The sequence below is a fragment of the Etheostoma cragini genome, chromosome 9, assembly GCF_013103735.1.
Source record: "Etheostoma cragini isolate CJK2018 chromosome 9, CSU_Ecrag_1.0, whole genome shotgun sequence".
NCBI classification, from domain to species: domain Eukaryota; kingdom Metazoa; phylum Chordata; class Actinopteri; order Perciformes; family Percidae; genus Etheostoma; species Etheostoma cragini.
In genome coordinates, this window is record NC_048415.1 from 19,303,925 (window position 1) to 19,329,175 (window position 25,251).

Here is a 25,251-nt window from a genome sequence, read left to right on the forward strand (position 1 = left end):
TCAATTCATTTTAATTGAGAAATATATGATTTTGGATTTACTTATATAAAATAAGATTGTACGTGCAAAACACAGTAAACCCAAAATATCCTAAGTTTCAACCAACCATATGAAGTACTATGGGTCACACAAAACATCAAAAGTTATTGTCCAACATGTTATGTCATCTTCTAAAATGGGTAATTTTTTTAAATAAATAATTTTACATTACCTAGGAACAACTCATAACTTCTAAGTTTAGTCAATTAATAGACGCATGTAATGTTCAACTTGTTGTATTTATTTTAGGTGAGTAATTGTTTCCTTTGAAACTCAAAATGTTCCACAATCGGTACCGGTAACCACAGTTTGTTATTTTTGCGCAAAGCTGGCAACCTATCGTTGTGGATAAACTCGCGAGATTTCATATCAATAGCGGGAGTCTCTCATGGGTTTTGTAGTCCAAAATACACAGTCAGTTCTTTAAAACCTTGACAAGCCCAATAAATCTTGTGCGCAGAACCAGGCAGTGGCAGAGCCATATACAGAATTTCCTCGCAGACGATAGTTTATGAACAACACACACTCTGCTGCAGCTTGACACCTGTCTTTTACAATCATCTTCAAACACGTCAACAACGTGAACGACGTGGAGACACCTCGCAGTCGTATCGAGTTGCAAGTTTCAAGACCAACTGACCAGCCTTCAGCGATCAATGAAGAAATGCGTGCAAGAATGTGCAGGGCAGGCTGGCGACGGATCATATCGCTTCGCAGACTTGTAAACACGGGGTCCTTTTAAACTCTAACAAAGGTAAAAGCATGTAGAATTTAATCATAATGAACACTTGATGTAACCGCAATAACGATGTATATAGCTATAGCCTTTTTATTCATCCTTTGATGAACTGATGATGCATGATTCGCAGTTTATTTATAGGGTCACTAACATATTATCTGCTCCCATTTACTTTAGAGTAAGTATTTTAAGTGAGCCGGATTGACGACTGACCAATATAAACAGTGTATTTGTTTCTGTGCTGGAGAGTTAATGTGGGTTGAAAAGCTTTTGTAATGCAACACCCTGGACTTGTTTACAAGCCAGGCTGTTCAGGGTACGCGCGAGTCACCACGTCCCTGCGTCATGACGAAGATACCCGAGGCAGTGCGACAGGGCGCGCTGTTGTTCTGTGAAATAAAGTGTCCTTTTAATTGCTCCTCCGTATTTTGTCACATAGTTTCCTCTTCAGTTTGTTTTCCGGAATGAGTGGCTGAGCGTCTGACAGCCCTCGGTAACCTGTGAAGGGCACACATGGCCCACAACCATCAGAGCCCTCTGCCTGTGGCCAAGGCCACCGTGCTGGCCCTGCCACCCTCCAGCCAAGCTAAGGTGAGCTTTGGTTCTCTTATAACTTATTCACATGTTCTGCGCAAGTACAAATGATTAAATATTGCACTTTTATGGTATATTAGATCACCTGGGATATGTGGACACAAGCTGTATGGACTACATTATTATGACCTTGTTTACAAAAGCTTCAGTTGGATATTGTGTCGAAATCAGGTCAAAGATAAGAGAGTAATAAAAACATTTCCTGTCAGCCTAAGTCAGCTATTTGTCAATCTCAAGTGTTATACTTTTAGGCGGTGTGGATTATTTTTTGTAATGTAGATTTTTGTGCATTTCTACACAATGCATTAACATTCTCAGTCAACAAAATAAATAAATAAATACATAAAATAAAAACCAGCATCTATGCTAGAATAATCTTGCATGGAGACAGTGTGCATTCTAACATTGCATTTAAACAGAACATACTGGTAATTCACTTTTTTTGTTAATATAAGGCACCGTTTGTGAAATTGTTACATTATCCTATATTGGTTCGATCACTTTAAGCTCAACCATAAAACAAACCCTACTGTGCGACTCCTCTCAGTGTAATGGAGCTGTTTTCGTGACACAGTGTAGAGCCTTCCTGGAATTACACTTACTTTTAAAGGACATGCCTCGACCAGTAAATTGCTCAAATTAGCAGGCAGTTGCCAGCTTATCCAAGCTGGCCTTAGTTAACAAAGCAACAGTGTAGGTAGTATTAAATAAGAAAAACTATGACATATGTTTACTGTAGTTTACAGTAATGGTTTGTTACTAAACAAAACTAAATTTATCAAAACTATTTGTATAAAACGTAAGCTTATATTATTGGAACATGTCTCTTTTTTCCTTTTTTCTTTGTGGAGCATAGGTCTTTCATGACTTTCTCCAGCTTGTTTAGAAATAATAAGATATATATTCATCCAGTGTACCAAATAATTGCACATTTTCATTTTTAAACTTCTAACAAAGTTGCAGTTGAACTCAGACACAGAATGAAATCCCAAACTGTATTTTTTTCCTCCTCTGTTATGAGTTGGGAAGTTGTGTTTGTTATTCATGCCAAATGCTCCTCTTATTAGTTTGGCGGATGGTTTATTGGGTTCAACTGTCCCTTCCAGTGGGACACGCACACATTCCGTATCTATGTAATCCAGGACACATTCACCCACACAAACGTCTCTGCTTCAGTGGAGCACTAGTTGGTGTTATCTCTTTTGATTCTGTTTAAACAAATAAGTCACTCTGGCTCGCCACGTGCAGATTTCGCTGTTCTGTGGCAGTAACTTTGCTGAATGATGAACACGATAGTGTGTGTGCTGATAAGCATGTGACATTTGTGCTACATAGATAGCATGTGAGGATCAAACAGTGACGTGAGAGATCAATGATTAAACTACTACTTTATTTGTACACATTTCACAGAGTGTAAGGTTGTGACGATATCTTGAGTTATCTTAAAGGATCAGTGTTGAGCTGTCAGTATGTGTCAGTGTAGTGTGACAAAATGTCTTCTAAAGCAATGCAATGTGAACGTGTCTGTGTGTCCAAACAGGACTTGAGGCCCAGATGGACAGTGCTGGACTCCCTGCTGTGTGGGGCATTTGCTGGAGCTGTAGCCAAAACAGTCATTGCGCCTCTGGATCGGACCAAGATCATTTTCCAAGGCAAGAACAACGCTCCATTTCCTTCCAAATATAGAAGTTAGTGCAGAAAACGGACTACTGTTAATTCTGTTCTGAGTATTTATTTATTTTCTGTGTGTAGGCCCACAAAAGTTTCCACTGACCGTTGTAACTCATGTCTAATCCTCTTAGTAGATGTTTAGCCTGCATGGGAGAGTGTGTTGTTTAACCATTAGGTTCACTGATGAACCTAATTTTTGTTTGTTTGTTTTTCTTCCACAGTGTCCTCCAAAAGATTCTCAGCTAAGGTGAGCTAAGTCTAGATTTCTTTTCTAGACTGAAATAGATCATGTCTTCCAAAATCTAGATTTACCTCATTTAATATGTAGCTACACTGGCAGCCAGGACACCGTTAAAAGGCAGAACGTACAGTATTTATGCTGGAAATTGATTTTTGACAATTTTGCCAAGTACAAATGATTTAAAAAGAAAAAAACATTTGGTGGGTACAGCTCTTGGTTACAGATTTTATAATGTTCTTAATTGAGCATTTGTGTATTTTTGTGAATGACAAAACAAGCAAAACAGACAGAATGAATCATTTGAGGTATCTGTTAAGACAGGAAATGTTTGACTTTTTGACATTTTATTGAATTAATTAAAACAAATTATATCAATAACAAAAACAACCTTAGTTGGAGGTCTAGAACGTCTCTGGTAGATCTTGGGTCTAGTATTATTTTGTATGCCATTATGTCACCGGCACACTCACACACTTTCCTACGCATTCAGTCGCACATTACACCTGATTGTGCACCTTGAAAATATTGAGATTGTCATGTTAAATTATTAGATGAGGGAAAACAAGAAGGGCATCTACATCTCCGCTCCTAACCCCATATACCCACCCACCCCCAGGAGGCCTTCAGGCTCATCTACTGTACGTACAAGAAGGAGGGGCTTCTGGGTCTGTGGAGAGGGAACTCTGCCACCATGGTGAGGGTCATACCCTACGCTGCCCTCCAGTTCTGCTCACATGACCAGTACAAAAAACTGTTGGGGAACTACTACGGCTACCAGGGCAAGTGAGTAGAGCATTTGTCTATCAGCTGTAATGAATTTATTTGAAGATGAAAGGGATGACAATGGTGGTTGTTGGATGGGTCGCTCCACCACTTTGGTTCAGAATGAATTGTCTACATCCTTGACGCCAGATTTCACTAATTCAGGCCAGATATCCTTTGTGTGGGTAATTTGAACTCCGGCCGATTTATGAGAACTATGTTTAACCTTTTCTCAGATCACTGCAGGGTAAATCCAGACAACTAGCTAGACTATCTGTCCCATCTGAGTTTTCTGTTGCACGATTTAAACAACCTTTAAACGTACACAAGTTCCACCAACACAAGTCCCTTCTAAGCCTATTTTTCAGCGGCACCGCGGCTTTTCTCAAGTGCTTAGCGCCACCCAAGATGATTTTGATTGGTTTAAAGAAATGCCAATAAACCAGAGCACGTTATTGTCCCCTCCCAGAATGCGATGTGGACTAGCCAGACCCTCCTCCAGCGTGCTTTGGAGGAGGGTCCGGCAAAGCAAGACTAAGAATGAATAACATCAGCATGTTAGCATTGTTTTTCTTTTAACAGCATAAAGAATAAATTTTGGGGTATTATTATTATTATTATTTACTACAGATTACTGTGTTGTTTGTTTTCAGAGCTCTGCCTCCGTTCCCACGCTTCCTGGCCGGCTCTCTGGCCGGCACCACTGCTGCGATGCTTACCTACCCTCTGGACATGGCGCGAGCCAGGATGGCAGTCACAGCCAAAGAAATGTAAGCACCCATCCCCTTACAGTCCCATAACACGCACCACTGTGTACCGACGGGCTCTCTGTTGTCTTGCCAGTACAAATAAAATAGACCATTGCAATGCATGAATGTTACTAAATGTCATACATTACCCCTCATAATGGTAAATAGTACAGTTAAACAATTGTTAAACAATGTGTTGAATGACGCTTTTTCTTGGGACAGGTACAGCAACATTATGCACGTCTTTGTGCGGATCTCCCAAGAGGAGGGTGTCCGGACCCTTTACAGAGGCTTCACTCCCACTATCATGGGTGTCATCCCATATGCAGGGATCACATTCTTCACATATGAGACCCTCAAGAAGCTACACACAGGTACTGATTGCTATTCTTCTCCACTAATGCCTACATTTTGTAGGGCTCGGTATTGTTCAAACATTTTTGCTACTGGTACCAATAGCAATACCTTGACTTCACTATTGGTTCCTGGCCGATACTTTTTTCAATACCAATATCATAAAATACATTTTATTTCTGTGATCTGATTTTATTTCATTTATTTAATGAACCAAATGAAAATGCAAAACATTGGTCCAGATGACAACATAGAGAGAAGAAGGCACAGTACACTTTTTCCACAATCCTTCTTTGCGATCAAATGTTTCACTCTAAAACAAAGAGAGGAAATACAGGGAGGAGGGAGACACAACAAAAACACAACAGCAAGAACAATGCCCGCAGCTCACAAACAAGACACACAGAAACAGACGCACTCACAAACACACAAACAAACAAACAAACAAGAGGCATTGACAGGGAGACCGGCACAAGATGAAGTGGACCAAACACACACACACACAGACAGAAGTGAGAAGGCTTTAGCACAAATCTATAGCATGGACTTCAATGATCCAGCAATGCTGAGCCAAGTGTCCAAAGTCCTTCCCAGGGCTCCAGCTATGCTATCCGTGGAGGGCTCCGTATACACGCCATCCAGAAAGGAAAGGGTCCAAGTACGAATAGACAAGTCATGAGGTGTTTTCCAATTGATTGCAATCATTCTCTTTGCCGCTGTAAGTCCATCAAAAACAGCATGTTTTTGAGTTTTAGAGGGCTGAAGAGCTAACAGGTTATTCAGAATCAAAACACTAATAGTAACCTGTACAGTATCAATTATCAGGGCAGATATTTTGGATGCAATGTTGTTCCGCAACTGACTGACAGGAGAGCACTCCAAGATAATGTGAAGATATGTACCTTGAGCTTTTAGTGGGCAGAAAGTGCATAAAGGTTTGTTAATTACCTTTATGTGATGCATTGTCACAGGGATGAGATATGTCCTTTGAATGAAATTGTAGTGAATCTGCTGATGGTCTGGATTGCGTGATATTTCTGGAATGTTAGACCATACATCATGCCAGTCAACATTCCAGATCCTTTCAATAGGAAGGGCAGCACAGCCAGATATCACCAAGAACTAATAAAGCCTCAATACCACACCACAGGTTTTTGGCTGCATAGTAAATAACTTCCAGATAGGATGGAGGCAGAGCCCTCTGACAGGGGACACCCTCATGCCTTGAGTGCTGATCTTAATTGAAGGTAAAAGAACAAAGAGGAACATGGCAGATTGAATGCATTTTGTAAGTCAGAAAAAGGGTAACAAGTAGTGATGGCCATTTGAAACTTTCTGAACCAGTGTCTTTATTTTTGTAACCCACTAGATGGTGCTCTTGGTTTAAAAACAAAAGGCCTAAGGCATTGCAATTCAGTGTACTGTCAACCCTTTGTTGAACAGAGAGCGCCATAAAGTGGGCTTGGAAAATAAAGACACTGGTTCACGAAGCTTCGTTTGGCCATCACTAGTAACAAGCCAACCTTGCTAAAAAGGTCTTTTAGACAATGATCTTCCCTTTGTTCCCATTGTGGGGCTGTTATAGGCCTCCCGCCAATCAGGAGCACGACATTGTTGAATAATGGAGAAAATGTGTCACAGTTACAAGCTATATGGCAATATATTTCAGCCAGTCTTCAAGTTTTGATAAGATGAGAGATAACGGGGCCAAAGCGTTTGTTGGAGATATTGGCAAAAAGAACGTCATGGAGTGACCAAGGCTCTGTCAAAGCATTTTCTAACGCCAGCAAAGAGACGTATCTGGGTTGAACCAAGTAAGGAGGGATCTTAACACAGAGGACCAAGAACAATGTTTTAAGTTGGGAATTGAGAGGCCACCATCCTCTTTCCTCCAATGTAGAATACAACTTGTAGAACTTAAGTCACGGCCGTTTTCCTTTCCAGATAAATTTAGATACTGCTGATTGTAATTTATGCTAATAACCAGAAGAAGGGGAAAGAAATAGCATAGAGCTCACAAAATTAATCAAAAACATTCATTTCAACCACTGAGATACAGTTTTGAATCGACTTCGTTCAAAACATTGTTCAGTGCAACAGAATAGTTATGTTTAACAATCTGGTTTAAGCAGGGGAAGACCTCAATTCTCAAATATTTAAACTGCTTAACAATGTGGGTGTTAGTAGAGACGGTTGAATTGCGAGCCGGATCATTTCAGACTTTGACTAGTTATTTTGAAAGCCTGATAAGCTTCCATACTACTCACATAATGAAGAGATTGAGAGAGCTTTTCCAAAAAAAAAAAGGCCAGCGGCTCTAGAGAACTTACAACTAACGGGGCAGCCTTGGAGTGAGGATCTAGAAACTGGAAACAGAGGAGGAGGTGCATCCGGTTAAGACTCAGGCTGAGGGGTTATAATAGAGAACTTTAATCACACCTATGAAGGTGTTACCAAAGCCCATCACCTCTAAGACTGACTATAGAAATGACCACTAAAGCCTATCAAAGGATTTCATTGTGTCAAGTGAGAGAAGTGACATTGAGGTCTTACTGTCTTCTGCCACATGAACAACTTGGAGAAGGCATAGGTTAAGCAGGCTCAGAGTTTGATAGCTAGAGCCCTCTGGAGGATCTTTATCCTTTTTTAAGAGTATGGAAATCAAGGCTGTGTTAACATCCCTTAAAAATTCACCCTTCTCAGAAGAGAAATTAATCATGTTAAGAAGGAATGGGTCCAGTTGTTCCCAAAAATGTGCATATAATTCCGTTGGGTGGGGCGGGGAGATCCCATCAAAGCCTGGCGATTTTCCCTTTTGCATATTCTGTACTGCCAACCTTAGTTCCTCTAAAGTGATCAATTTGTCTAAGTCAGCTGACTTCTCTGCTGATAACTGAGGCAAGTCAAGCTGATTCAACCAGCTTTCACTGTGTTTTTTTTTACAAAGTAACCACTGATTCAAACAAATTGGAATAAAATGTCTGAAAGGATTTATATATTTCAACAGGGTCAGTTCTAATGTTTCCATCTGAAGATATAATAGTGGTAATATCTGCAAAAAGGTCACTGGACCTTATTCTCATGGCAAGTAGATGACTAGTAAAAGTGAAAGTAATAGCGATGTCTTGTTCTCGATTGGGAATTCAGATTTCTGTTTCAGAATGTTTTTTATTTCTGTCTTGACTAGTGATTGTTCTAAAGCTATTTGGTCAGTAAAATTAACTCTGTTGGCTAAGCGGCCAATATCAGTCCGTATCGAATGCGTCTCCTGTAATAATGCAAAGTCAACATTTCTCTTTTTAAGTAGGGCTAGGGTGCTGGCTCGCTTGTAAGGTGTATTTAGACCACCACAGTTAAAAAACCAAAAATTTAAGATCACTCATTATTAAAAAAGCTGCGTTCTAAATGACAGTAAATGTGGAAAAGCAACATGGTACTGATTTTCATTTCTTTAAATCCAAAGTTAAGTCTCTCAACACACAGAACATGTTAGACACAGAACAGAAGTAGACGAGACAGTGACAAAAAGGAACGCGAGAGGAGCAGCGTTATGAGATCTTGGTGGAAGCATGCTGAATGCTTATTGGCTTATTGTCTAAAGTGACATTTTTTATACTTAACTAAGTAAAAATTTGTTGTTTAGATGTTGAACTCTTTTTCTTTTTTATGATCTTTCTCGCCACTCCAGAAAAAACGAAGCGACCCCAGCCGTACCCCCATGAGCGCTTGGCATTTGGTGCCTGCGCAGGCCTGATTGGCCAATCTGCCTCCTATCCCCTGGACGTGGTACGTCGACGCATGCAGACCGCCGGCGTCACCGGCTCATCGTACGGCACAATTCTGGGGACCATGCGTGAGATTGTAACGCAGGAGGGCTTTGTGCGGGGACTATACAAGGGCCTGAGCATGAACTGGATTAAAGGGCCCATTGCTGTGGGGATAAGCCTCACCACATTTGACATCTCGCACAGCCTTCTGCGCAAATTGCATCAGATGGGCTACTCCGCTCACTGAATCATTTGGGAGTGACAGGAGGAAACAAAGAAGCACAGACTGACGTGAGGTAGATCACTTGTTTCACATGGCAATTCTAAAAAAAAGTCTCTGCACTCAGTCTGGGCAGAGCCGTCCTGCTACACAGGAGGGGATGAGTGGAAAGGAGATCTGTTATGCACAAAGAAACACAGTTCGTTCCAAGCTTTGGTTAATGCACAGTCAGGATTCACTGGCAGAGAGGGTGAGGAGACATAAAAAGAAGTGTCTTTAAATTGTTCACATAATCACAACTTTTTCTTAAATCACATGAAGTGATTACCAGTGGGACTGTGGATAAAGAAAAGTTTTGTTTTTTATGGATAATAAGGAGCACTTTGTGTTGTTTATAAGATGCATGCTTGCACTTTATTAAACCTACAATGTTCTTTCAAACTAATCTTGTACTCCTTCCTGAGATACCTTGTTTTTAATGAGTTTTATTGCTTTTAGTTTGGATGGAAATTTTATTTTAATTTTAATCGCATCGTTTCTTTAATCATTTCAAATGGCGTGATTGTGCAGGGGTATGGATTGTGATGAAAGGGTGATTATGCAATATGTTTTGTTTTCCTTTTCAATGTTATGAAAATGTAAAGATGATGGTGTTACGATGAATTGAGATTGATGGAGCCGATGTTTGTAGGAGAGTGATCATGTCAGCAGGACTGTACAGTTTCACTGTCCATCCAGCACTGAGGAGGTGAGGGCTAGTATTAAAATGTCTACGAGAGGCTAATCAAATGTATGAGGAAAAAAAATCTATATTTACAAAAGATTTTTGGTTCATTTACATGTTATTGAGAGGTTTTTGTTGTTGTGCGGATTTCACCATTGCTTTTACACAAGAGTAAGGCGTTGTTTTTCTGGAAAATCTAAATATGGCAAAGCACTAAACTCCGTCATAAGTTTCATGTGAATAAGGAGCAATTATACTTTCACTGCTAATGTACATTTCAACGAAGCAGTATTTTCAAAGAGGTACGTTTACGATTGTAAGTTGAAACTGACTTATCAATAAACTGTCCATTTACAACCATGAGCAATGAGTCTTTTTGTCCACTTGAGGGGGCCATGAGCAAAGCCAATCTCACCAATAGCAACATGAAAGGCCTGACTTAAAGATTCTAAATTGAAAAAGGAATATTTCTATATTCTATATAGGTTTCTACAGATGCAAAGATCTTTAATTTTTTCTTTTTCTTTTCTCATTTTTGAACAATAATGTGGTCTTCATTACATCTCCGTTGTAGGAGGAATTGTTTTGGTGTTTAGCCTTTATTTCCCTCAAAGCTTTAGTTGGTCTGGAAATAAAGTATAAATCAATTAATATATCCAATATCTCATATATAATAATTACTGTGTGTGTGTGTGTGTGTGTGTGTGTGTGTGTGTGTGTGTGTGTGTGTGTGTGTGTGTCAGTAGATGGCAGCATTGAGTAGCTGCTCTTCTCTATGCACTTCATGGCCTGAACTTGACCTGCCCTCTGTTCACTGAGACCATTTTTATTTTAAATTTTATTGTTTTATTTCATTCAAACATTCCATGGACACCTTCTCTTGATTGAGTAGCCAATATTGCAAGTTCACAAAGCCAAATATGAGAAAAATTGAATTTGTGAATTCACATTACAAAACGCTGTAAAGGCTAATTACACACTAAGACGTTGCAAAATGTTTTTTTCTGTCTTATTTCTTTTTCATTTATTATTACACACATGTTTGATGTCAAAACTGTGTCTATAGTGAAATGAAAGGGAATCATATTTATTGAAGTCATTTAGAAATAGAACTCCTGTCCCATCTTTGAACATTATTTGTATTTTTGTATTATTTATATGGACTCTATTAAAAAGCAAGTCATTAAAAAAATACTAGTTGCATAGTCAATAAAAACACCCAGAAATGGGTAGCAATTATAATAATAGATGAACATGGATAAACAAAAAATGATTTCAGCAACACATTCATTGAAAATTTTAATCCCACAGACAATCAGGACGCAAATAGCATTTTGGACACTTCCTTAAAAACTATTAACAATCAAACAAAATTATAATGTCAAAATGAGTTTATTTTGATTAAATATGACTTAACACCACACAATACTATTTAATATTGCTATTCTTCAGTGACATCCTGGCTAGTGTTTATTAAAATAAGATTTTTGAGTAGTGTTATACTGATTTTAAAGGTAGTGTCCTTTTCTGTGCTCTTCCTTTTTAGCTGCACTTGTGTTGTGGTCTAATGTATTGTAGTGGGTATGCTACTGCAGTTGGGGGTGGGGGGGCTTGTCATAGTGGGGGGGGTCTGGGTGTCCCCTACCAGGGAAATTTTGAGCATCAACGGCTTCATTTCCTGTTTTCGGACACCCTTTTATGCACCAATTTACGGTGGAAATACCTTTATGTGAAGATGAAAAACACATGTGACAAAATATATTAAAAAATATTATAGTAGTGGGAATACTGCGTATACCTGCGTATCCCTTAGACTACACCGTTGGCCGTGACTAGATCTGAATACTAGGTTAGTGTGTGCCGGCTCCGTCGCATCATTCATTCACCACTTGAAACTCCTCAGCTTTTTTCACCAGCAGCTGAGTGTCGGCTCCTGAACTTCACATGTGAGCAGCCGGATGGAGGGACTCTGCCTTCCTTCCATCTGTCCATCCCTCCATCTCTCATCCTTTCCTGTCTATATGACCTTGACTGTGAATTATGGGATACCCTGCCACCCCACAGCCAACCAGCCTGGTATTGCAACAATCGAAACAATACCACTGGGTGGATAACATGGTCGGAGGGCGGGTGCCTGAGAGAAGCAGGCGGAAGGGGGGGGTTTGGAAAGATGCTCCTTGAAGGCGCCGTTGCCATAGGTAACCTGGATCTGTGCCAGGAGAGGGGAGTGAGCCATTTGCATGTATTCAAATCTTGCATGAATAATTCACTTTGAAGGCCCTGCTGGAGCGCTGGCAAACAATAGCTGTTCACATACACAATTTCCCAGTAAAAAATGCTCTGTGTTTGTGTGCAAAAATGCACATTTGTGTGTATTTGTGTGCAAAAATGCATACAAGTACAGCCTTCCCATCACACAAACCCAGCCTTATCCTGTGTGAGAAAGGTGAGGGGTTTTTGTTGGGAGGCACGCAGGAAGGAATCAAGCCTTTCTCACAACTACATCAAATGTGGATGCTGGGAGTTGGATTTTGCATGCTTTTGCATTTTTCACAGCTTTTGAAAACACTCTCTGTTAAGATGAGGCCCTCTTTTTTCAAACACCTCTTTTTGATAAACAATAGATGCAAAACCAGGCACAGGTGCTTTTTGACTTTCAGCTTATTCTGTGGATGTTACACCACAGGAGGCAGAGGAGGGAATTTGTAGTAGACATATGCATTTACACACATGTCCACACCCCTGTGGTGCCCTGCACAAAGCCACACTGGCTGGCATCCAGTTGCCTTCAATTTGAAGGCCATGCTTAGTGTTTGCTTCCTCAGCACCTGGCTCCACTGCATACATTCGCCAGTATTACAAGGGAGAGAGAGGCATTTTATCAAACATAAACTAGCCTGTGAACCTGTCTTTCAAAAGCCAAGAAACAAGTGAAAAAATACCAAATCACGCTGCCGTGAATATAAAACTCAGTCAAGAACATCTATAATCGTTCCATGCATGCATGCTGATATTTACAAGCGCTAAAGGAACGTCATCCTCTCTCACAGCACAACCTCGGTGCTCCCTCTCTCCCTAGCTCAGTCTTGTTAATTTTACAAGATCCAGCATATTGCCACTTATCGGATGGCAGCGTTGTAAAAGCTCTGGGGTCAGTGCATTACTGAGCTGCTGGGCTCCACTCTTCCATTAGAGGGAGTGTTCAGGCAGCGCTGGCCTTCACTCAATCAAATACAGGCTACAAACGGCTGCTCCAAGTGCAGATGAGGGGGCACAAACACACACACACACACACATGCACACATACACATAAAAATGGAGACTCCTTCAATCCCTGGTTGTGAAACTATAGCATGCATAAATCTGTGCACATAAATCCAGCCATCTATACACACACACACACACACACACACACACACACACACACACACACACACACACTATGTACTGGTCCTCACTGTTTTGAGCCCGGAGGGGGCAACAAACTCATTTGCATGGAGTGTTTGCGCTTTAAGAAAGGAAATGTATAGGTGTGTGTGCTTGTACTGCGGCTGACATTTTCAGCACTTGGCATTTGAACAGATTCCACACTAAATGAAATGTAGCTTCCCCCATCTCTGGGTCAGGTGAAACAGAGAGGGGAGCGTTGGAGACGAGCAGCAAGCAGGAATAAGAATCAGGGAGGGATTTAACAGAGATGTCAAAATAGAAATTTAAATGTAATTTGCATTTGTCAGCACGTGCGGTACAAAATTATTTCTCACCATCAGTGTGGAAGTTGGGTCAATATCGTGCCAATGCCCGCCAAGGCAGTGTCAAGGTTACAGGAAGTGAAGATGGCATTAATGGTGCTATGGTGCATTCCTCTCTCATGACTAATTATGATGATGGACGGACGAAGGAGAAGGCTCTGACAGACTTTGCATGAGAATGGCCGGGGTCCTGTGAACGTTCTGCTCCCTGTGTCCACATTCAATGGGATCTCTGCAGTTAGCATGACAAACTAGGCTCCAAGTTCTTGGACTTTTTAAAGTGCCTCTCCCCCCCCACACTCCCATTACATCAACCCCAACCATCCATGCCTTGACTCCACCATAACCCCCTTTAGGCAACCCCCTAACCCCATCCTAACCTTGGTTTTCTGTGTGCTCTGTTGGCTATGAGGTTTTTTGGGGGGCTACCAAGTTCAGGGGAGCCAGGAGAACGCACACACACAAACACACACACACACACACACACACACACACACACACAAACACACAGACACACACACACACACACACACACATAGAATTTAGCATGTGAAAAAGTTCCAAATTGGAATAACACTGGACTTGAATTTGAATTCTTTTTACATTTTAAATTTAGCAAAATCAAAACTCACAAACAAAATCTAAAGTGCACACGATCTGTGAACATGCCAGTTTCATCTAAGGTACCCCCCCCCCCCCGCACTCCCGTCATTGGGGTCTGAAATTAGAACGCTTACACAAGAATTTAATTTTGTACGTGTGCATGCTGGGATGGCACACCAGTGGGCCACAGCTAAGCTCTATGAACTCAAAGTCCTTGGATAGGAATGCATTAATATGATGTTAAATAAATAAATAAAGTTAAAAAATAATGGATCACATCATTTCACATACTGTGCAAATCTCTAGTAATGTAAAACAGATTTTTCCACGCTGCTCTAATATTTTTGCCCACCTTTTATCACATTGGAAGCAGTCACACACAGTGTTTGATGTTTTATTAAAGAGCTCTGGCTCCAGTCTTTTTGCCTGCCTGTGATTGTGAGTCAGCATTACATAAAGGAATATGATAAATACACATAATTAACACCGGCCTGTGTTAAGGTAATGGATGCTTCATACTATACTCTTGTGAATCTGAATTGTACAGTATATAATAGTATGTTCTTGCAGTGTTTGTGTAGCGGCCTTATTTTAACAATCACTACTTCACTTTAACTTCACACCATAGTGTCCGATTTTCTCTGTTATAATGGACAGTTAAGATATATTTATCAAACCCAATTTGGAAAATAGAAATGTACCATCATTTGAAGTACTGTACATTAGTCTACACAATTAAATAATTGCATGATTTCTGACATCTAGGACAAGTTACAGGTATTAGGACTACTAATGTCAGCACAATATAAACACAATAGTTTTTACTCATCAGAATCAATGCTTGCATATTTCTTTTCTTCTTCTCTTCCAAATTAATTAAATCTACCCCATTTTCTATAATTTTGTTTTAAGAGCAAATTTAACAAATCAGAGGAAATGTTAGTAAAATAATGGATGCTCCAAAAAAGCATTTATGAGAGCAACATCCTGGGAAATGTTTTATTCTTTACGTCATCAAAATAGCAAATAGCATGATGTAGAAATTATTTTTAACTTTGTTCATGCAAAATAAAACAAAGTGTTAATTTTAAATAAAAGCCTGTTTTCTTGCTGCCTGTTTATTCCAACCCATTTAGCTTGTCATGGTGAAGCTACTCCAAAAGAAATGAAAGAACAGATGAAAGGATCTTCATTGCTCTCTTGTGATAACTCCTTAATTGCAGTTTACACACACACACTCCTCCCTATAAATTCTCTGATTTGTTTTTACTGCTAGCGAGCTTTGTGCAGCTATGTCCTGCTGTTAAAGGCCTTTGTGTTACTAACGGACCGGGATGTTAGTGACTCTCCATCCACAAACAAACTGCTGAGCAATTGAAAGATAATTATTTGACCCCTGAGGGGTTGTTAAGGTCTACAATAGGTGGCTTTTACTACTCAGGGAGCTGTTATGAACTAGTGTGGTGGACAAGTTAGAAAGAGTCCACAAAGCTGTGTTCATAATCATTTATTTGTATGTTTACGAGTTGAAAGCCTCGAGTGTATTTCACAAAACATTACCGTGTTTTATTTACTGTATTTTCTGAGGCACCGGTCAGTAAATGTAGAACAGCAAAAACAGAGAAAATGAACGGTCTTTACACATTTGTGCATTTTTATTGATCAAAATAATTTTATTTGGACATATTAAATGTTAAAAAAAACAAAGAATAAAATAAAACAAACAAGTAATTCTATCTTTCAACACAAGCTAAGAATGTTTCACGCTGGTCTTCACATTTGCCATCACAAGTTGTACACTGTATACACACTGTATGTGACATGATCCGTAACTCTATCTATAGGTGTTATGGTATCATTCCCACCATTAAAGAGGTTTTCCACCTTCCCAATGACCTCCGCCTCGCCTCACAGGACACAGAATACAACCTGATGGCAATGTCTTTTACTGTACAGAGGCTATGCGGAAATGTGTGTGTGCGCTTGTGTGTGTGTGTGTGTGTGTGTGTGTGTGTGTGTCTGTGCATGGATGGCAGGTCACTCCTCGTACAGACTCCAGTGTCCTTAGAAAGCGTCCACCCTGTAGGGTTTGGCCTTCTCCCCGGTGAGAGTGAGGGAATCTAGCACGGCCAGTAAGCATGTATATCAGGCTATCTCACGGCTGGCTGGACACTCCCTGGGTGGCCCACCATGGTCAATACTGCACTGGTGACTGGACACACAGAATAGGATAATCTCCTACTTTCTTTCAGGGCCATGGTGCACACACACACGGATACACACACAAACACACCAGCCTTTTATGCTGGACTGGCCAGGGAAGCTAGCCTGGCCCTAATTTCAGGTCAGGACCAGTCAGGGGGAGGACGAGGGTTTGGGAACCTGGAGCGAGCGAGGGGACAGTGTTGTTGGGCGAGAGTGGGGGGGGCAGAGGGGAGAAGTGAGCCCATTTTAGCCGGAGCAGTGGAGCACACTGGGGGCACTGGGGCATCACCTCTACTGGCTGTTGGGGGAAAACAAAGGGAGGTGTGATCCCCACAAAACATAAAACCAGTGTGTGTGTGTGGTTATAAATGTGTATCATTGTTCAGAGTTTCCTTCAGCTCCAGCAACTCGCTTCAACACCCCTGCTGCTCACATACAAAGGCACCTAATTGACACCACAGATTTAGGCCACTAGGTTTAACTGTTCCCCTTCCAACCCTTCAGCCACTGCTAGAATAATCAGTGAGAACAGGCTCCTATAGCTTCTCACACCAAATATTAGACGATAAACGTCATATAAATAGAAATAATTACTTTGGTTTGGAACTACTTTCAGCTGCGAATTAATACATTTTTGGAGTATTTACGGCACTAGGACAGTAAGAGGGAATGATTTAAATAAACATAAACTACAGTGACCATGTTCATCGTATTGACGGACATTGTCACAGAGAAATGACATGTCTCATGGATGTATTTCTTTGGACAATGGACGTCTGTGGCACAGAGGAATCAGATATCTTAGGCTTTGAACACACAGGAAGTTGGAAGACGCCAATTGTTGGTTTTGGTCTTTTCATGGAATTTCTTGACACTAAGAAAAATAGAGAATATCACCAAATGTATCCTTTAACTGTATAGTTCAGCTTCTGTATAATCGCAGCAACAAAAACATCACTGACATACTGAATATAGAAACAAGAATCAAATAGAAGAGGGGGAAAAAACAACCCAAGACCAATTCTTATATTACAAATTGCTTGACTTTATTGAGAATATATATCATATCAGGGCAACACTTGGGATTCTGGGATCATTTTATGATAAAGGAACTCATTATTCTATGAAAAAGAATAGATAAATATGTCTGTATACATAATGTCCCACAGAAATGAGGAAAGTTAAAAGAGCAACACACTCTTGTCAAACGATTTTCCAGTCAAATACTTGAATGTAAATTACTGAGTAAAAAGAAGGACCCCTTGGGGTCTCATCCAATCTCCGATCTAAAATTCCTCTCAAATATAGTAATTCATATCTAATGAAACTAATTTTGGAAAATATTGCTCGGCAGCTCCATTTTACACTTCAGACAGCAGTAAAATTGATTCAACCTTTTAAACTTACCTTTCAGAAGCGGCTCCAACTTACCTGTCCACATCCACAAAGACTGCAGACTAGACGACTCCCGGTATACTAGATAATCAGACTCTAATGATGTGTGTCTAACTAACTGTTCTTTCAGGTGCAGAGATGAAATTTTCCATAAGTGGCTGAGGAGGCTAAGCGCTAAATATTTGGAGAAATTGACTACAGACAGTGTGCATGCTTTGTTAGAGTAGGGTCCAATGGCCAACCGTTGTTTTCCATCTTCATGGTGGCAGTCCTGACTGGCAGCATCTGTGAAGACAAAAAAATAAACAAAGAGGGATTAGTCAAACGAATGCTCCATACTTCTACTTTGTGCAATTAGTCCAGACATATTCTTCTAATTCTGGGCATTCTTAAAAAAACATTAAATGAAATGATATGCAGTGAGTAGACAGATGTAGCTGTGCACACGCACACTCTGCATTCAGCCAGCTGGGATGACGCTGTTTATGTCATCATCTCTCTACACACACCACAGTGTTAAGGTTTACTACAGAGAGGGGGGGCGGGGGGGGGCATGTATGTGTGTGCATGTGCGTTTGTTTGAGCATCTTATCAGCTGTCTGTATCAATGGTGTGCGTGACCCCTGAGCTTGCAGACAGTCATGGGTCAAAGGTCTAGGTAGAGCCTGTCTGGGCTTCTTGGCTGACCCCAACGCCTGCAGCACAAACACACACACACACACACACACACACACACACACACACACACACACACACACACACACACACACAGGGGGGATGGGTTGCCCCCTGCCAGACTAATATCACCTTTGGGATTTGGATACAGACAGACATACATTGACCCCAAACACACGTGCACGCGCACGCACGCACGCACACACGCACACACACACACACACAAACACTGAGTGTCTCAGACACTGGATCAGCTTGGTCATAAAATGGGACGGTTGCACTGCATGATGCAGAGAGAAGCAGCGGAAATGCTGAGTCTGGGAAGGCCATCTAATTATCTGAGTTAAAGAGGAGAGCAGAGGAGGTTGAAACGCCATGGTGAGCTGCGGAAGCAGCTAACAGTGCTAGCTAGCTAGATTGTAGTGTTAATGCTGTGACGATAGAGGAGGATGGGAAATATAGCCAGCTGTAGTACCTCAAATAATGTGAAATGTTAAGGGTATGAAAATGCACAGGTGATTTAACGTGGACTAAAATGTGAATGAATTGAAATGTTCAAACTGCACCAGGTAAAAGAGAAGAGGGAAAAAAGAGATCCTTTGTTACTAAATCTTCCTGTCACATATCAAGCAGTTTATCTCTGTAATTGTATTTAACCCTGATGGAGCTGCAGGAAGTGAGAGCCCAGGGCACTAATCTGAAATAAATAAATAAAAATAAAACCACAAATCAAAGAGAAGCGGGACTGCCGGATCTCAGCACAAAGCGAAACAGAAAAAATGTCAAATTCAGAGGAGTTGACGGGCTTCACCGGCAGGCCATCGGGAAAACTCCCCAAATAAGCCCCAGTGTTAAGCCTGCTAATCCCCTGTATTATTGCAACATCTGTGAGGTCTAGAAAGGCTCTGCCAGTGATTAGCAAGACAGATGTAAACAATATCCTGGCTGAAAATGAGAGGAGAGTGCTTGGCTGATCTGGGTAACAGGGCTGTAAGGATACAAAAAAGTAGAGACAGATAGAGAGAATGTGGAGAATACAAAGCAGGTAGGGTTGGAGTGAGTGTGTCAACGGTGAGGAAGCAATGGTGAATTTGGAAGAAATTACGAACATGACAAAGAAAATAAGATGTGAAGAAAGGATTGGTTAGCTTGAGGGTGTTTTGGTCAAAATAAGTTGAGGACTGATAGGATACAGTAGACGGGGGAGGTGGAGGGAGACAGAAGGTGACAGGATGAGGGGAGAAGGAGTAGCAGATTGCTAGACGGCGGACCAGGGGCCAGGGGTGCCCCGACCGGCTGACGAGACACCAGGGAGACGTGCCTAATTTATGCAGAGTTAGGCTGAGGGGCTGAAAAGCGGAGGGTGTCTGGGACCCCTTCAATAGCCCTGAGAATCAAGGGGAGCAGCTATGGGTGCTAGCTAGTATGGGGGAAGGTATGGGGGATGGGGAGACTGTTTTTTTGGAGAGACAAGGGGGGGGGGGGGGCTCCCCCTTCTCAATTGAGGCGAGGCTGTCCTCCTGACGTCCCATTAAGGTTTGGGACAGAGCATGGGGAACGAGGCGATAAAGGGGAGAGGGAAGGAGGGAGGAGAAGAAGTGAGGGAGAGGCCATGGTTAACTCTCGCTTTGCTAGAGATGCACTCCCCCCCCCCCCACACTTCAGTCTTCTTCTTCAGTCTGGCTACCTATTAGATCTTCAGGGCCATCCGTCTGCCTCTCTGCATACTAATTCCCCATTACCACAGCTTTGAACGTGAGCAAAGAACAGAGTCGGACTAAATCAGAGACAAGTAGCCGGGCTCGTGGGCTGCTTGTACGAGAGGCTCAAAGAGTACTTCAGCATCCAGGCAGGCGGATTCATTGGGACATTTGGTAGCGTGCTGTAGTGTGTGTGAAATCCATCCATTTTTTATATAATTTTAGATTTTTTTCTAATTGAAATTGAATTAATTATTATTTAGTAAATAAAACAGAGATTGCAATAAAAAGATATAAATCCACCCTGGAAGACATTTATTAAACATTCAGATTCACACAATGTGCAGTCCAGTGGTTCCAAACCTAGGGGTTGGGACCCCTAAGGCTTCCGTATAAAAAAAGGGTCCCCAGATGAGGAATTACACAAAATTATAACTTTTTGTAATATTTGTCTTGCATAACGGTTTTGAAATTCTTTCAAATTGAATAATCTGAAAAGAAATAACTAAATCACTTTTCAGGTGAACTGCTCACATTCTCGTGAAGAGGGGTCACAAGTAGACGCTGCGTCATTGTAGGGGTCTATATTCTATGCGGGAACTGTGTTTGTTTGTGATTTTACGAAATAAAAATACTGGCACAAGATGTGTGCTATCTGCAGCTTTAATATAAAAAATATCAGTATTAATGTCACCCTTCCAAATATTGTAGTGTGAGGAGACATACAGTATGTGAATCCTGGCTGAAGGCCAAGTGAATATGTATGTGTGTGTGTGTGTGTGTGTGTATGTGTGTGTAGCCCGAGAAGGACCCAGCAAAAAGCAGAATGGACAGCCAGGCAGGGTGATGGTTGAGTCCGGTGATGCAGGCAGACAGTTTAATGACAGTCCTCACCCCTGAACATACAAGCCAATGAGCGCCTGGCACGCTCGCAGATGTACACACACACCGTATGACACGTGTACATATACGTGTGATATATGGTGTTGCGTTTTCTGAAAAAGACACAGGGCGGTGAAAATGAAAGAGAAAGAAATCTCTTGGTGTATGACCCTGGAAATAAATAACTGGAGGGGCTAGAAATGGCTCACAGGCACTTCTTTTGACTGTCACTTTATTCTGTTACAAATAAACAAGAGTTTTGAGCATGTCCCTGTACACATTTACACCTTTCATCTCACATCTTTCAAACATGATTTATACAGATGACACTGCACCAAAACACTACAAAAACTGCCATTAGCTTTGAGAAGTGGAACTTTTGTATACATTCTCAAAATCTGCATACCTGCTTCCAGGGATGTTCTAGTGAAGAACAGTGCAAAGTGGAGAGCTATTCACTGGCTCAACAGAAGCCAATCTCTTTGTGCTTTTATTTTCTAAGTTGTGCCTGGCAATGGCTTTGCATCTTATTTAGCAGGACCTGTTCAGGTCTGGACTTGAATTTGGTGCCATAACAAAGACATAGAGCTACCTCATTAAAAAAACATGTCATTGGATCAGGCCTGGGCCGAATTGTGTGATTTTCCCTCCTACCATGAGTGGCCGTGACTGAGCGTTGGGCTGAATGAGAGGCCAGATAGAGGTCTCCCAATGGAGCGCCACGCTACATCCCTATGGGAACCACCCCCTCACAGAGGGGGGCACATTTAAAGCTTTGTTGGTCTGTTAACACAGCTTTTTAAAACGCCTCTTTATGGACTCAGCTAAGCAAACTGCAGCCCCTGGTTTTCTTGCGCCAGACGGAGAAAGTAAAAAAAAAAAGAAAGAAAGAAGGAAACAGTGAAGGGCAACAGAATAAGAGGAGAAAAGAAGGCTGAAGAGGTTGTTTTTGTGTGTTCAAAGGATATAAGAAAACTTTAAAGTAATGACAGCAAGCACCAAGATGTTAAAATAAGATAGATATTAAGATGTTTCTTATGTGGCTTTATGTGACATGAAATGGGTACAGATGAAAATGATTATCAGTCAAACCTAAAATCAGGTTTTAATATTTAAAATCCACCCTCAACACATATTGCTAAAGTAAAGACAATATCATCCTACGCAGAGGACTCCGTCCACCTGCTCTCACTGCACCTGAGCACTGAACTTTGCATTATAGTTGGATGCAGCAGAACTAGGTCCTTGACAAACTGCACGTCTAACGGTGTCCTTTGATACAGTCAGCATACACGTTTACCCAAGGGGCTACAGACATCCTGCTGCTGAAACAAGAGGTTTGTGTGGGCCTGTGTGTGTATGACAAACACAGTCCTGCCTGGGAAACCTGGGCTGGAGACTTACTCAGTCTCACACGGCGCTCAGGATGACAGTGAAATGAATAACAATGAACTTGCTGAGAGTCAAGATCAGAACATTAGAAATGGACCAGAGCTGAGGAGCTCAGTCGTACACAAAGGAACAGTGCGTGCGTGCGTGCGTGCATGTGTGCTTGTGCGTGTGTGTGTGTGTGTATGTGTGTCCTTGTGTGTGCATAACTGTGTCAACTCTCTCAGGAAATATCTCAATATGAGCAGAGCTCTGGTCTCCAGAGAAGAGCACCCACTAAGATGAAAATGCACATACACCACCTCTTCTCGCTCTCTCGCCCCCCTCCCTTACCCATCTCGTCGAGCACATGCAGCAAGGACCCCGTCCTCGCAATTCTATTGCTGTCTGCTGCGCGCCTGATGAAAAAGCAGAACGACATAGGGGGGTGCACATGCCTAAATGCAAGAAAACGGGCATTTGTAAATCACAGCCGCAGTATAAACATAGGGTTTAATAGGGGTTTCTCAGGCGCGTTGGCAGGGGTCCACCTCACCGTGTGCTTCACGAGCCGTGTTGCATGTTTTTCTTTTCTGACTGCAAGCCTGCTACAAAAGAAAATGTGACTGAACAACCTCCACCACCACCCAGGAGAAACGATGGTCTACGGGGCTGAGAATGCATCTGAATACATTTACATAAAGATTGGGCTACGTCGACAGAGCCAACTGCTGAGAATTCAGTGTGCTCGTCATTGTCCCCAAAAATCGGAGTAATGATTGAAATGTAGTGCGGAAGGGAAGTGGGTAATAAAACGGGAAATGGTCACTTTATTCTGGGAAGAAACAGGGGGGAGCTGCGGGGAACTCAGTGTTCCCTTGTCCCCTTTATGTTAATGACATCAGCATATGTACAGTATATAAATCAGAGACTCATGCAAGGGAATAATACAGAGGACCCAATATAGCACTATGAGACCAAAATAAACGAGACTCCAGATGGTTGGAGATTTGATTAAGAATAACTTATTATTTTATATTATTTAGATGAAGAAGGCAATCACTTTACCTTAACTGAGATGCTAAAATAAACAATTTGCTGACAAATGTGCAAATGCTCAGGAGACACAAACCCAAAAGCTCTTTCTCCAAAAGGGAAATTTGATCTCTATTCATTACAATAAGTATCTTAAACACAATGTAATATTGCCGGTTTTGTTAAAAAATGATGGTAGAGAATGCAAGGATATGTCCAAATGGAGTAGCTTATAGGAAAAATTTGAGCTGAAGAATGATCCTGGCTGATTTGTTGGGCCCGAACGCCGAGAGAGGCGAAGGCCCTTTAGAAACTAAAGGAACTATTATTCCTTCTTTCGACAAATTAATTGCCTTTTTGAGGGGCTTAACATACTCAAAACCTCACCAAAATTGGCGGTTGCATCAAGTCTGGTAAAAATGTACATGTTTTAAGTTTTTTTTTTAAGGGTTTGAGGGAATAGGCGCACAAAAATGGCTTACTAGTACCCCTAAAAAAATAAAGATGTTAAAATAAGATAGATATTTGCAGTACATTTAACGTAGACTAACAAAACGTGGTGCACATATGTAGCATGTCAAGATGTCCAAAAAGCTCATTGGAGCCCTACCCTTAATCCAACAGGAATTCCGCCATTTTGAAATGAAGGTTCGAAATTAGTCCAATTTTAGCCATTTCCACATCTTTCCAACTCTTCTTAAAGATGAAAAGTTATAAAGAGAAAAACTATACGTCATAGGGACTGGCAGTGACGCCATCGAAACAGGAAGTGGGTGTAACTTGACTGTACATCGTACAATTGAATCAAACCATCTGAGGATTCATAAGAGTCCAACCCTGACAACATTTATACACGCCGATGTTGGCTCAAAGTCATAACAGCCCTTAGTGGCAACAGGAAGTAGACCCAGAAGTACTTTAACAAACTCCTCCTAGAGATTGTAATTCTGTAGCGATGAATGAGAAAGTGGCTGTAATTAGGGCTGAACGATTAACTAAATTTGCCATAATATCGCAATATGTTACAAAACGATTTCTTAATCACAAAGAATGCGATTTGGACAGATGACTCGCTAGAGCAAGTCCGTCTGCACTCCGCAGAGAAAGCATCAACTTTGTATGCTAACGCTACGCCGTACCCAGAGCTGAGTTCTGTCACTCAAACAACTCTGAGTTGTATTTTAAAACTTTCACAGCTATTTTAATAAAGAGTTTTATTCTGGCTCGAGTCCATACATGCAGTTAATGGATAAAGGCACGGAGAACTGACGGCTCTGTTAGCAACGATTGGCTCTGATTAGCGGTTAGCTCCGGTTAGCTAGCTAGCTCAGTAATAATGATATGGAGGGAAGGAGATGCCACGGAGAGGGTTAACAACCAGACTGATAAATGACGTTCAGGGAGCTTTCACAGCAGCGTGGCCGCTGTGTTTCGACGGTTTTATTAGTACAGTTAATCCCACGGCAAGACCACAAACAGCTGTTGTGTCTATGTGTCTATAAATATAGTATGTTTATTACAGTAAATAATCATCTAAATCCTATTAAGTGTGGTAAAGCCACATATTAGTTTTTATATTTCGGCAATCTGAACTTTAATTTGTGGGATTTGTTTCTGGCTTTGATATAAATGTTTGTTTACACCAGGCTTGATCAGTGCTCACTATACTTCTGTGATTGAAGTAGTTAAATAAAATAAAAGAGTTTATTCATATAAATTCATGCATCACCTAATTTCAGACATACCTGCCTGGCCTCTACGAAAGAACAGTTTGTT

The 25,251-nt window shown here is 41.2% G+C and overlaps 1 protein-coding gene and 2 long non-coding RNA genes across 4 annotated transcripts in view; 2 read left to right on the forward strand and 1 right to left on the reverse strand.

The window, feature by feature from the left end:
• Positions 1-435: 435 nt before the first annotated feature.
• On the forward strand, positions 436-9,243 carry LOC117950353 (mitochondrial coenzyme A transporter SLC25A42-like). Of its 2 annotated transcripts, none has more exons than XM_034881312.1 (8): positions 436-793; positions 1,218-1,369; positions 2,913-3,024; positions 3,265-3,290; positions 3,901-4,067; positions 4,700-4,816; positions 5,018-5,169; positions 8,838-9,243. In XM_034881312.1, exons 2-8 carry the CDS (start codon positions 1,292-1,294, stop codon positions 9,161-9,163), a joined length of 978 nt encoding a protein of 325 aa, XP_034737203.1. In that variant the 5' UTR covers positions 436-793; positions 1,218-1,291; the 3' UTR covers positions 9,164-9,243. The 2 variants fall into 2 exon arrangements, with proteins under 2 accessions (XP_034737203.1, XP_034737204.1); XM_034881313.1 differs by having other exon boundaries at positions 1,230-1,369.
• A 2,239-nt stretch (positions 9,244-11,482) lies between these two features.
• On the forward strand, positions 11,483-16,181 carry LOC117950361. Its single transcript, XR_004657877.1, has 3 exons — positions 11,483-11,589; positions 16,008-16,009; positions 16,172-16,181. It is a non-coding gene; the product is annotated as an uncharacterized LOC117950361 (long non-coding RNA).
• A 1,004-nt stretch (positions 16,182-17,185) lies between these two features.
• The window catches only part of LOC117950359, a 39,630-nt gene continuing 31,564 nt past the window's right edge, over positions 17,186-25,251 (reverse strand). Inside the window, exon 4 of the long non-coding RNA XR_004657875.1 lies at positions 17,186-18,100. This is a non-coding gene — a long non-coding RNA (uncharacterized LOC117950359). The remainder of the gene's footprint in view (positions 18,101-25,251) is intronic.

Excerpts from the sequence above, each read along its gene's own strand:
- LOC117950353 (XM_034881312.1), top strand. The coding sequence starts at position 1,292 with ATGGCCCACAACCATCAGAGCCCTCTGCCTGTGGCCAAGGCCACCGTG. Across the intron at positions 1,370-2,912 it reads CACCCTCCAGCCAAGCTAAG|GACTTGAGGCCCAGATGGAC; the intron begins GTGAGCTTTGGT and ends GTGTCCAAACAG. Across the intron at positions 5,170-8,837 it reads CCTCAAGAAGCTACACACAG|AAAAAACGAAGCGACCCCAG; the intron begins GTACTGATTGCT and ends TCGCCACTCCAG.